The following is a 14,471-nucleotide window of genomic DNA, read 5'->3' on the forward strand; positions in this document are numbered from 1 at the left end:
TGAAGGGAACAACAACACTGCAGCTGAGTAAACGACATAATAACAACTAACTATATTTTACTGCAGCGAAATATCAACCTGACACAGCAATAACACAGCATAAGTAAAGGGCTGCACAGAAAGAAAGCGATCCTGCACAGAACACTACACCAAATATGGCAGCCAAAAGGAATACTAAACCTCTGAAGAGTACCCAATCCACTGCACTAGACAACTACTTAATTCAAGTAGAACCTACCATAGCTGCAGCAGAAACAGAAAACAGAACATCCACACAGACAGTGTCAGCTCAGATTCATGACCCAAACACTCACAGCAGATCACCAAACTTCTTAACCAGAGAAGACATTAAGCATCTATCCTCAAAAGATGACATCAGAGAGGCGATGCAGGACTTCAAGACTATGTTTGGGGAGCTGAAAAGAGACATCATGGCAGTAGACCGTCGTGTCACACAGGTAGAAGAGAGGCAAGAAACCCTCAGCTCAGATCTACAACATCAGACCAGTCAGATGCAGGCCCAAGAAGGTACAGTACAAACACTAATGGACCGCATAGAAGATTTAGAGAACAGGAGTAGGAGGAACAATCTTAGGCTGAGGGGTATATCAGAAGCAATAGATCCTCCTGCACTACAAGCATACATACAAGACTTCATTAAACATCTCAAAAATAACGACACTGCCCCAGAAATAACGATAGAAAGAGCTCACCGGGCCCTACGCCCTAAACCACCAAATAGGGCGCCACCCAGAGACGTCATAATGAAATTGTTGTCCTTTAGAGACAAGGAAGAAATACTAAGACTGGCCAGAACACAACATCCAATTGAGTTCAGAGGGTCTGACATCCAAGTTTACTCTGACTTATGCCCCTCGACCCTCCAGAAACGAAGAGACATGCGGTTCGTCACTGCCATCTTAAAAGAGAAGGGACTGCAATACAGATGGGGATTCCCGACATGTCTGATTGTTACTAAAAACAACACTACTCACGTGTTGAGAACCTTAGATGACCTCCCAAACTTTAATCAAGCGCTGGGAATAAACATTCGCCCACCACAAGAGGCAGCGGAGGACCAACAGGGCCCCCCCCCGGCCATAATCCAAGGGCACATCAGCGGTCTTGAGACTGATGGGACAACAACAAGAGAGAAAGATCTGTGCAGCCATCATTGAAGAATGCTACATATAATACATCCCCTGAAGCAACAACGGAGGAGATTTTGGATGGCTGTACAGGTCGTATGCAAAAGTATTTAACTTAGAATCCAACAGAATGGAATAAGGAGGTTATAGTTAAAGTTAAACCTGTGTACAAGAATACTGCCTAATCAGTTTTAACATTGTTGTTGTGTGTATGACTCTCTGACCAGTTTCTTGTCAATCAATATACCGACAGATAACATGACCACAAACACTGCATACCATGCAATACTGACGAATTAGCTTACTATAGCCACAGAACACGACACACAAGCATATAAAGAGGCGCATGCACATAGGATCACACAACACAGCACCGGCGAATATAGCTTAGCAACACGACAGACACATAGTACACAGGAGTTACCACTGATACAGCAAGGACACAGAACCATTCAAGGAAGGCACTGGCAGACACTAATGATAGAAGTGCAACGTCACCCATAGACCACTGGGACACTGACCGAGTACAATCTCTGCTCTCAAAATTGAGATTGTAATGTTTACTTTTTTTAAATGTTTGGAAAACGTTGATTTAATGAAAAAGTGTTATAAGTTTATATTCAGATTGAAAACAAGGGGACAACTACCCCCAGTTGTTAGTAATTTCAGTTGTTTGCTAAAAATTATACAGTAGTTAAACTTTCTATTTCACTCTTCCTCTACCTTTCTCTCCACTCCTCAAGAGGTAGTGGTCTTCAATCTCAATATCTGATCATCTACACTGATAACTCTATACTCTATCTTAACCCCTTTACTTAAATTCTTCCTTTAACACATTTCTAGTCTGCCCTCTTCTTTCCCCCCTTTCCCTAATCTTTAATTCTTAAACTCCTTTCCTTTCCCCCCCTCCCCCCCCCTTTTTTTTTTTTTCTCCCCCCTTCTCTCTCTTCCTTCCCCGCACATCCTCCACTATCCTCCCCAGCCTCCCGGAGGTTACTCCACCTGCAGGTGAAACAGACGCACTATGGCGCCGGCTCAGAAATATATGCGAACACACCCAATAGAACTGATTTCCATTAATGTCAAAGGCCTAAACAGTCCCAACAAATGATCTATAGCTCTCCGAGATATGCACAGAATGGGGGGGTGACATTATATACGTACAGGAAACCCACTTTGCAACGGCCCATGAACCCATCTGGAACAGCCGTCAATACCCAACCGCATTTTTTGCGTCAGGCCCCAAAAAAAAGAACGGGGTGGGAATCATCCTGCACTCTAAACTGCCCTTCCAGCTAACACAGATATACAGAGACCCAGAGGGCAGATACTTGGTCATGACTGGCTCCCTCTACGGTAGACCGATCACATTAGCCAACATATACTGCCCAAACCACTCTCAACATCTATTTCTAACAAAAGTAGTTTGATTAATTCTAGAGGTGAGAATTTGAATTTTATTTCTAGGAGGAGACTTTAACGCCTCCCTTGACCCCATCTTAGACACATCTAATGGCATCTCCAGCGTCCCCCACAAGACACTTAAACGCATGACCACAATACTGGCAGAATTAATGGTACATGATATATGGCGAACACACCACCCGAAGAGTCAGAACTATACATTTTACTCGCACCCACATAGAAAGTACTCTAGAATTGATTACCTATACACGGACACTATCGGGCTCACAATAACCCAAAGCAGTAACATTGGAGTAATAAACTGGTCGGATCATGCAACGACCAGCTGCTCAATCTTATGGCCCAATGTCCCGCTAACACCATATGTTTGGCGACTGGACGATTCAATACTTGATGACCCGGTCTTCAGAACAGACTTACATAAAGAAATAACAGAATTTTTCCAGATTAATGACAACGGTCACACAAAAGGAACTACTATCTGGGAAGCACATAAATGCACCCTTCGTGGCCTACTGATCAAGAGAAGATCAGATCTAAATAAAATTAAAAGAGAACGCTACCAGACACTACTATCTCAAATAGCACAAACAGAGCGAGAGCATAAAGCACAGCCAAGAGATGAGACTAAAACAAGGGCATTGACAGAAGCTAGGGGAAATCTCCTGCAGTATCTGCAGGAAGAGTACCAAAAAAAGGCGCTAATGCTGAGACAGCTATACTTCGAACATGGGGATAAGGCAGGGAAATTTCTGGCCAGAGCGATAGCAAGGAAGAGGCTTAAGGCGCACGTGCACCATATAATCGATAATAAGGGAGAGACGAGGTCAGACGCGGATTCCATCGCGGACACTTTCAAAATCTACTATGAAACATTATATAACATAACAGGCAAGGAACAGGAAGGACAAGAACCTAAGCCCCAATCGCGAGAAGATGAAATGATACTAGACTATCTAGAAGGAACCGAACTTCCTAGACTCACTGATCAAGAAAGGGAATCAATAGATATCCCGATCTCAGTGGAAGAAATCAAATACGCAGTCAAAGACCTCCCCACGGGGAAAAGCCCAGGGCCTGATGGCTTCGGACTTAAATATTACAAGGTATACATCGACATACTGGCCCCCATTCTGGCAAAGCTCTTTAACGCTCTGCCCCAGGACCCCAAGCTCCCAAGCTCAATGTTGGAAGCTTATATCACGGTGATACCCAAACCAGGGAAACAGCATGACAATCCGGGAAATTTCAGACCAATATCACTTCTGAACTCAGATGTCAAAATTCTCGCAAAAGTAATAGCCAAAAGAATAAACAGAATCCTCCCCGGATTGGTGTCAACCGACCAGGTGGGGTTTGTTCCAGCCCGTGAGGCAAGGGACAAACCTTAAAGGTGATACAGATGATCACCCACGCCCACCTTCGAGAAATGCCTCTCTCCCTGGTCACTACAGATGCAGAGAAAGCATTTGACCGGGTGAGATGGTCATTCATGAGATTAACACTATATAAATTCGGCTTTGGAGCTAACATAGTACAAATGATCATGTCACTGTATTCTACTCCTAACGCGAGAGTTAGGGTAAACGGCACGCTTTCTAACTCGTTCAACATCAATAACGGCACTAGACAGGGCTGTCCCCTCTCGCCGCTATTATTCGCACTCACTATTGAGGTATTGGCGAGTAGAATCAGAAACAACACACGCATCAGAGGGTTCTTGATGGGTGGGAAAGAGCAGAAGCTATCAATGTATGCTGATGACGTCCTCATGTCAATCTCAAACTCGCCGGAGTCGCTAGGGGAGGCCCTAGCAGAAATGTCGAAGTTCGGAGACATGTCAAACTTTTTGCTTAATCCGCAGAAGTCTGAAATACTGGTTATCAAAGAGCGATCGGATCTAATTGAGAAACTCCAAAATGACTGCCCAATTAAATTGGCGCAACACTCCATCACCTATCTAGGTATAAAAATAACTCCCAACATACAGGACACGATAGATACAAATTATAAAAATATCAGAGATGAGATCCTAAAAGACTTAGCTAACTGGAAAAACAAGACCATCTCATGGATGGGGCGAATCGGAGTGGTTAAGATGAATGTCTTGCCGAGGGTTTTTTATGTCATGCAGACTCTGCCGATCTCCCCATCTGTACAATGTGTACAACAAATTCAGAAGGCTTTGGAAGCCTACATATGGAATGGCATCAAACCTAGAATCAGAAGGCACACGGCATACCTTCCCAGGACTGGTGGTGGCTTGGGGGTTCCCCTCTTGAAAGACTACCAAAGAGCTATAGCTCTGCAGAGACTCGTAGAGTGGAGTCAGAATTAAAGCCTGGATACAGATAGATAATGACATATCGGGACGTGGAAATGTTGGAGCGCTGGCCTGGATCTCAGCAAAGAACAGGCCTGCAACCATCACACAATACCCTCTGATGCGGGAGGTATTTGAGGTCTGGGATAAGATACTAGTCAAAGAACCTCATATTTCCACTCTACACTCGCCAACTGTTTCGGTCAGAGAAAATCCAGACCTAGGTATGGAATACGGGGCTCATGTACCCGGCAATTTCTACACCCTAGCTGAGACCTCCATAGCCAACATTCTAGACCAGGGCAAGCTCAGAACACAAACTGAACTCACAGAGTGGGCTCCAGAGATCTTTGCGTCGTGGTTCAGAGTTGCACAAATGCACCATTACATAGCAACACACAGAGATAGGGCAGCCTTGACCAGACAAAAGACACAATATGAGACATTGTGTACAATGACCCAGCCCCCGTCACACCTAATTTCAAAATTATACAAAATCTTACTTACAAAGGGAGAAACAACCCTGCCGACTTACACAACACACTGGCAAGATGATCTATCTCAAGACATAGACACGGCAGACTGGACCAAGATCTTTGCAAAAGCCAAAAAAGCTTCAGTCTCCATGAAAATACAGGAAACACATTATAAGCTTTTAAGCAGATGGTACATGACCCCCCAGCGACTGCACAAGATATACCCACATGTAGACGGGGGATGCTGGAGGGGCTGCGGGGAGGAGGGGACGCTGATACACATATGGTGGGCATGCCCCGACATTCAACCATACTGGGAGGGGGTCCTAGGAGAAATGAGCACAAAACTGGGGGTTATAATCCCACCAAAGCCCTCATATCTAATCTACCATGAACTTCCCAAAGTAATAGGAGAGGATAAATATCTCCTCCTCTTGTTAATGCTAAATGGGGCAAAGGGACTAATACCCGTACACTGGAAAAAGCAACAGGGACCGACTGTACAGGAGTGGAGACTCAGAGTAGGGGAACTACTTAGACTAGAACTATATCATTATCTCAAATCGGGAAAACTAGCCACTCACGAAATGATGACATTGGTATGGGAGGGCAAAGGGATATAATGTAAATCATACAGTATAACAGACAGCCAAGGAGGGCATAACGACAATATTGACACTTTATCGCAAAAGATCCCTCAGACTACCCAACCCCCTCCCCCCTTTTTTTTTTTTCTTACTTCTTCTCTCTCTCTCCCTCTTTTCTCCTCCCTTTCAGTTACATACTCTCTCTTCTCTACATTCCCACATCTTGTGAGCCTTACAAACTAGAAAGTAAGGCAGTAACATCAGGAATAAACTTAGCCTCGGCAGTGTTTATTGGAAAGCCGAGCGACTTTCAGATCTGTGTAACCAAAGATCCTGATGTTAGGTTCCAAAGAATTAATTTATTATACTATATAGACTATACAACAAGGCGAGCACATTGGCCCGCCGAAACAAGCTCAAGAACAAGACTTCAACCAGGACCAAGTTTACAATGAAGAGAAACAGACTATCTCTTAAAAAGCATAACCAGTAAATATGACTGTTTTGATATGTTCAGCACCATATGCAATGTATCTACTGTATTCATATTTTTGTAATAAGAGATGCCCTGGTTTGATGTTGTTGCAATTATCTTCTCTCTAATAAAGCTTGTTTGAAAACTCAAAAAAAAAGTGTATTCCTCTTCAAAAAATATTCAATTGTGAGAGAAAGAGAAAAAAAAAGAAAAGAAAAAAATGTATATAACCCTCTTCAAATTGTGAATACAAATATTAAGTTGTGAAAAACAAGTGTATATTCTTCTTTCAGTTGTGAGAAAAAAAAGTGTTTTCCTTCTTAGCTGATGAGAGTCCATAGCTTCATAACATGTGAAGACATATATATATATATTTATATTTATGTATTTATGTGTATATTCGTACATATAAACACAAAAATAAATTTATATATATATACATTTACATTCATATACATATATATTGCTATGTTGTTGCTATCAGGGTTATGCGAGCTGTGGCTGTCAAATCATTAGATGACTGAAGTGGTTGTATAATGGTCTTTATCATCTATTCAGACATTTCCTAAATTTGTTATTAGAATTTACAATATGTGTATTCTTACCAAAACTAGGATAAGTGACAATGAAAAATAAACATTTGCCTTGTAATTTCTGAGAAATATATGTTAGTAGTATGATGATTGCATGACATATACAGTCATGGCCAAAAATATTGGCACCCATGCATTTCTGTCAGATAATGCACCACTTTGCCCAGAAAGTTTCAATTACAGATGTTTAGGCATTCTCATGTTTGTTTCTTTTGTTTTTATTGGTATGACACAAAAAAAGTGGAGAAAAAAAGCCAAATCTGACACATTCCACGCAAAACTCCAAAAATGGACTGGACAAAATTATTGGAACCGTCAATTTAATATTTGATAGCACACCCCTTGGAAAAAATAACTGAAATCAATCGCTTCCTGTAAACATCAATGAGTTTCTTACACCTCTCTACTAGAATTTTGGACCACTCTTCTTTCGACAGCTGCTCCACGTCTCTCAGATTGGAAGGGTTCCTTTTCCCATCGGCTGTTTTGAGATCTCTCCACAGGTGCTCTATAGGATTGAGATCTGGATTTATTGCTGGCCAGTTCAGTACTCCCCAGAGCTTTGTCTTAAACCATTTTTGGGTGCTTTTTAACGTGTGCTTTGGATCATTGTCCTGCTGTAAGACCCATGACCTCTGATGGATATCCAACTTTATGACACTGTGCCCTACATTGCACCACAGAATTCTTTGGTAGACTTCAGATTTCATAATGCCATGCACGCAGTCAAGACACCCAGTGCCTGAAGCAGCAGAGCAACCCCAAAACATCAGTGAACCTCCACCGTGTTTGTATGTATTCTTTTCTTTAAAAGCCTCATTTCTTTTTCTGAAAAACAGTAGAATGATGGGCTTTACCAAAAAGCTGTAATTTTGTTTCGTCTGTCAACAGCACATTCTCCCAAAAGGATTCTGGCTTTTTATGTTTCTGTGCCAGCAGTGGGGTCATCCTGGGTCTCCTACCATAGCGTCCCTTTTCATTCAGATGGTGCGAGCTGACACATTTGTACCCTGTGCCTGAAGGTTAGCTTGAATTTGTCTGGAAGAATTCTAAGGATAGACTTTTGCACATTTCAGATGTTGAAAGAGCTTTACAGTTTTATTTACAAGATACTAAAGATTATAGGCAATCTACAAGTTTATTTATTTTTCTGGTCTACATAAGGGTCAAAAGGCTACAGCTGTTAGCATCTAGGATTATAGGATTTCAGAAGCTCTCATCCTATTGGCTGATTTGAATTACATAAACCAAATCAGCCAATAGGAATGCAAGGGACGCCATTTTGAAAATGCTCCCTTGCATTGTAGATTCAGTATACGGCGGCGACCATATGAAGAGGATGCTCCGCGCCGGATGTCTTCAGGATGGACCCGCTCAGCGCCGCCGGGATGAAGATAGAAGACGCTGCCAGGATGAAGATAGAAGATTCCGCCTGAATTAAGATAGAAGACGCCGTCTGGATGAAGACCTCTCGCCGCCTGGATGTTCGGACTTCAGGAACTGTAAGTGGATCTTCAGGGGGTTAGTGTTAGAATTTTTTAAACTTTTTGGGGTGGGGTTTTTTTTTAGTTTAGGGTTTCGGCTTTTCTTAAAAGAGCTGAATGCCCTTTTTAGGGCAAGCAAAAGAGCTGAATACCCTTTTAAGGGCAATGCCCATACAAATGCCCTTTTCAGGGCAATGGGTAGCTTAGGTTTTTGTTAGAGTTAGGTGTATTATTTTGGGGGGTTGGTTGGGTGGTGGGTTTTACTGTTGTGGGTCTTTGTGATTTTTTACAGGTAAAAGAGCTGTTTAACTTAGGGCAATGCCCTACAAAAGGCCCTTTTAAGGGCTATTGGTACTTTATTGTAGGCTAGGGTTTTTTTGGGGGGGGGCTTTTTTATTTTTAGATTAGGTGTAATTCTTTTTTATTTTTGATAATTTTGTTTGCTATTTTTCGTAATTTAGTGTTTGTTATTTTTTGTAATTTAGTATTTTTTAATTTTTGTAATTAGATACTTTGTAATTTTTATAGTAGTGTTTTTTTAATGTGTATTTTAGTTTTCTTTAATTGGTAGTTAGATTAATTTTAGTTTAATAGTTATATTAGTTCAATTCTTAGTATAAACTTATTATTTTTTAATTTGACAGGTAAGTTTTAATTTAATTCAAGATAGGGAAATTTTATTTTTAATATTAAGTTAGGGGGCATTAGGTTTAGGGGTTACTAGTTTAAATTAGTTTATTGCGATGTGGGGGGCTTTCCGTTTAGGGGTTAATAGTTTAATTTAGTATATTTCCTTGTGGGGGGCTTACGGTTTAGGGGTGAATAGTTTAATTTAGTATATTTCATTGTGGGGGGCTTACGGTTTAGGGGTTAATAGTTTGATTTAGTATATTTTGTTGTAGGGGGCTTGCAGTTTAGGGGTTAATAGGTTTATTATAGTGGCAGCAGTGTGAATTTTCATAGTGGCAGCAATGTCGGGAGCGGCAGATTAGGGGTTAATAACATTATGTAGGTGTTGGCAATGTCGGGGGCAGCAGATTAGGGGTGTTTAGACGTGGTTTTTATGTTAGGGTGTTTTTTTTTTTCCTCCATAGACATCAATGGGGCTGCGTTACGGAGCTTTTCATTCCGCGCTTCATGGTGTTAGTTTTTTTTCTAACACGCTCTCCCCATTGATGTCTAGGCACGTCAAAACAGCGCTCGTATTTTGTGCGGTATGGAGATCAATGCAACCATATCGCACGCACAAGCCAGCTGTTTGAAAACTTGTTATGGCAGCACTATGGAGGGTGAAATACTGTTAAATACCTATTGCGCATAACTTGTAATCTACCTGATGGTTATTTAACCTGCTCTCACTCAACGTGATCCTGAAAATCTGGCCTTATAGGGAGTTGCTCCTAGTGGTCAGGAGTTGAATCCCAAACATAACATAACTCTTGTGGACTCTCATTACCATAAAATAAATGAATTTATCAAATTAGCATAAATTATGTTTTTATTTGAGTTTCCTTCCACTGAGCATAAACTTCATTGGTAATTAGGGGTAAACGATTTCCTCTAAAAGTTGCATAGACAAAGATAATTATCTGTCTTCTCATATAAAGCAATACAGTACTCTGCCAGGATTGCCTGGTATTTTATGGCTGGACTGACCTTGCTAGGCGGGATCAGACTGATGTACTTCAGGAATGTTTTCCTCTGTGAAAAGCACAATTAGGCTAAAAGAGGCTGCTTCTACATGGTAACTCCCATAGAACAAGCTTCTGAGCTGTAGTCCATTGTTGGTAGAGAGCTTCTCTTTCTGTATGCATTTGAATTATGACCCTGGGGAAGTCTCCCTAAGAGTGATGGGGATAACCAGACGTGGACTCCTTGCTCAATGTGCTTCGAGGGATATGGCTGCACCTCACTGAGGAGACCCACAGAAGGCCAAACTGATCCTCTGGGGTTGTTCCTTGTTCAGAGGAGGATTGCCTGGTATTTCAGGGCTGGATTGACATTGGTAGGCGGGATTAGACTTCTATACGTCAGGAAAGTTCTTATATGTGAAATTGAGCTAATAGAGGCTGCTCCTAGGCGGTAATTGACAAAGAACAAACTACTGAGCTTTTGTTCGTTCCTGGTAGAGCCCTCTTTTTGTATGCATTTAGGTAAATCTTCACTGCACATGACATTACATCATCATCCAATAACTTTGCTAAAAACGTAGTATGATAAATTTAATAAATATATATTCAAATTAGTCTTTCATTATAGCAGCTTATAGTAAAAACAAGAAAATAGTATGTTAAAATAAATATATTCACAAAATAAAAACAAAAAAATTATTTAGTGGCAAAATCTCTTGACTCTTTTCAATGTTTTATTGGTAATCTTCCATTTTTGGTTGTGGTTAAGAAATTGATGTCTAATATGTCAGTTACTGTATGTAGTTTATAGTTGTAAAGCGAAATAAACAAAGTGAATTTACTTTCTTGTTACTTTAGGATATGCTTGGAGACCTCTTCTCTCTGGTGGAAACTCCAGAAGCACAAAACAGAGGTTTCTTGAAGGGACTGTTTGGTGGAGGTGGCCAAACATTAGACAGAGAAGAGCTTTGTAAGTTGCAAATACACACTCATACTGCACTTTTATTATGCTTTGTCTTCTCTACGGTTGCCTCATAGTAATTAGCATTAGCACTACAGTGATGCAAACAAAATCTTATTAAAAAAAAGCATTGTGATAGACTATTGCTGTGATCGATAACTGATTGCAGTTTCTAAATGGCATTGGATAAATAAAGTAGCCCAAATAAAAACCACAAAATCATGTTGCAATTTTCATATTTATATAGAATAACAAATAAAGCACTCACACATGCAGTGGGAGTCTTACAAAGGAGTACATTAAAATCCTTTGTATAATGACCACATAGATACTTATGTAAACCAATTATAAGTGTTTTTGTTACCAGTTGGTGAGGCCACAGCTGGGAGGGCATCTCGAGGCCTTGCACAGCACATACCAGGATCGGGCGGTATAGAGGGAGTGAAAGGAGCTGCAACTGGAGTGGCAGGAGAGTTGCATCGAGCCCGCTTAGCTTTGGATGAGAGAGGGCAAAGACTTGGAGAACTTGAAAACAAAACGGCAGGGATGATGTCCAGTGCAGAGGCTTTCTCCAAACATGCACATGAGGTAAGGAATTTATGTGTGCCATGAACTGAATATGTCTTTTCACTTATATTTTACTTGGCATAATACACTGATAATTGTATTGTTTGTTATATATGACTAATATACGTCTTAGCTGATGAGAGTTCATAGCTTCATAACATGTGGGCTGTATTCCAGCCTATCAGGAGAATGTCAAGAACCCTCACAGAGCTTTAATCCCACCACTTACTCTCCAGTTTGTTTTTGGCCTCCGAGGAGAGAGGTTGAAGATTTCAGAGGTGCTCTACTATCAAGGGTTTATTATTTTTTAATATGTTTTGTGGGCTCAGACCCGATTTAGGATGCAGTACCCCTAGGCATCTTCACTCCAAGTAGATTAAAGAAGACTCGAGTGAAACAGGGGTAAGTATTAGTGAGTAATCTTACAGCCATAACCCCTCAGGTCCCCGTCCCTTAGCCTTCACCTGAGGGGTTACAGGTATATATGCAGTATCCTCTGCATTATAGTTACTTGCACTGGATGGGCTCTCTACTGGATCAGCAACCTGTGAGGAAGAAAGGCCTCAGCATGCTGGTAAGACACAGTGGGGGGTGCTTTAGTCCAAGTAAGTGACTAATGCACTACACAGTCCAGGAGCTATCCAATATTACTCTCCTTACAGGTACTACATTGCTGGGGGTCACAGCCTTACACCCGAGGAGCTTTACCTATGTGTTTAACATAGGAATTTGGGGAACTTTGGCACAGGATAGTTCTTTTTCTAGCATCCTTATGACTCTTTAGCAGCTCAATCTACCCTTTTTACCTCAACAATCTTATTTTTGCATTTTTCAAAAAAATTGGTGCTGTCTCTTTAAGTCTCTCAAAAATCACAGTGCAGTTGGGCATGAGGACACAGAGGCCTTAGGAGAGGTGTTTTTTCTCAATTTTAAATCTTGACAGTTATTTCAATTTACACAGGCTTTGGGCCTGCATATTGTTATGGCAATAAGCTCCGCCCCCTGACCTTGACAACCTTTTCCCCTCTCTGCTTCAACTGTTGTGAACTTGATCTGGTGGATTCTAAGGCATTTTTGTGTGTATATTCTGGCAAGTTTAACCCCTTCTATTCTCTGGAGGTGGGTGAGCAACTCTTACAAGGGGATTGGGTGGTTAGAAAGTTTTTCTGTGCTACCTTATTTTCTCTTAGCTCTTTTATGTTGAGGTGTGCTGTGGCTTAGTACTAGTGTGAATTGTCTTATTCCCAGTTTTTGTACAGCATTTAGTTTTTCAAATGTGTATGCCCCATCTGTCAACAGTTTTGTGTGTTGTGTAGCAAATGTAATCCCCCTTTAACCCACTAAGCGGCACTTTGCAGGTTTGCCCACCCTGTATTACCACAACTTGCTGATCAAACTGCCTTAGTTTGTATGAGTTTATATATTCTAAAAGACTTATGTATTAACAATTTGTATATTAATTCCTCATATAGGATTTTTTTCATATATCTCAGCTGCTTACATTTACCTACAAAATGTATACATATAATATTACATATATGTCCTGCTAGAGTATGATCCATTATAAGAGAGAGTTTCTCTTACATTGTTATGTTGCATGACTTTACACAAGGTGATGTTTTTGTTTTTTTGTCAAGCTCATACCATATTTCAATTCCTGCATAACTAATTCTAGTAGTGTTCTGAAGAATACAGATTTAAACTGGTGTACTCTCCTGACAGTACATAAATACTATCGGCTAGATTACGAGTTGTGCGTTAAGGTAAAAAAGTAATGTTAGGGGTCCTAACGCTGATTTTTTACGCCCGCTGGTATCACGAGTCTTGCAGGTTTAGGGGCACCGCACACTTCTTTGGCCTTACTGCAAAACGACTTACGTAAACTTTGTAAAGTCTTTTTTCTATGGGACTTCCATAGCTCCGTTATTATGAGTCTGTCCTGGGAGGCCAAAAAGTGAGCGGTACACCCTACCCTGTCAAGATCCCCAACGCATTTAAAAGTCAGTAGTTAAGAGTTTTATGGTATAACGCCGTAACATAAAACTCATAACTAAAGTGCTAAAAAGTACACTAACACCCATAAACTACCTATTAACCCCTAAACATTAACCCCTAAACCGAGGCCCTCCCGCATCGCAAACACTATAATAAAAAATGTAACCTCTAATCTGCCGCTCCGGACACCGCTGCCACCTACATTATATTTATGAACCCCTAATCTGTTGCCCCCAACATTGCCGACACCTACATTATATTTATTAACCCCTAATCTGCCGCCCCCAATGTCGCCAACACTATAATAAACATATTAACCCCTAAACTGCCACACTCCCGCCTCGCAAACATTAGTTAAATATTATTAACCCCTAATCTGCCAGCCCTAACATCGCCGCCACCTACCTACATTTATTAACCCCTAATCTGCTGCCCCCAACGTCGCCACCACTATATTAATGTTATTAACCCCTAAACCTAAGTCTAACCCTAAACCTAGCACCCCCTAACTTAAATATAATTTAAATAAATCTAAATAAATATTTCTATCATACTTACCTATAAAATAAACCCTAAGCTAGCTACAATATAACTAACAGTTACATTGTATCTATCTTAGGGTTTATTTTTATTTTACAGGCAAGTTTGTATTTATTTTAGCTAGGTAGAATAGTTATTAAATAGTTATTAACTATTTAATAACTACCTAGTTAAAATAAAGACACATTTACCTGTAAAATAAAACCTAACCTAAGTTACACTAACACCTAACACTACACTATAATTAAATTAACTAAATTAAATAC

General features: G+C 40.6%; 1 protein-coding gene across 1 annotated transcript in view; it reads left to right on the plus strand.

The window, feature by feature from the left end:
- Positions 1-12,610, plus strand: part of STXBP5L (syntaxin binding protein 5L) — a 1,275,950-nt gene extending 1,263,340 nt beyond the window's left edge. The window contains exons 26-28 of the mRNA XM_053705139.1: positions 11,001-11,112; positions 11,471-11,691; positions 12,530-12,610. Of these exons, the coding sequence (XP_053561114.1) occupies positions 11,001-11,112; positions 11,471-11,691; positions 12,530-12,610 (414 nt within the window). The remainder of the gene's footprint in view (positions 1-11,000; positions 11,113-11,470; positions 11,692-12,529) is intronic.
- The last annotated feature ends 1,861 nt before the right edge of the window (positions 12,611-14,471 follow it).

This window comes from Bombina bombina, chromosome 3, assembly GCF_027579735.1.
Source record: "Bombina bombina isolate aBomBom1 chromosome 3, aBomBom1.pri, whole genome shotgun sequence".
In the NCBI taxonomy this organism is placed as follows: domain Eukaryota; kingdom Metazoa; phylum Chordata; class Amphibia; order Anura; family Bombinatoridae; genus Bombina; species Bombina bombina.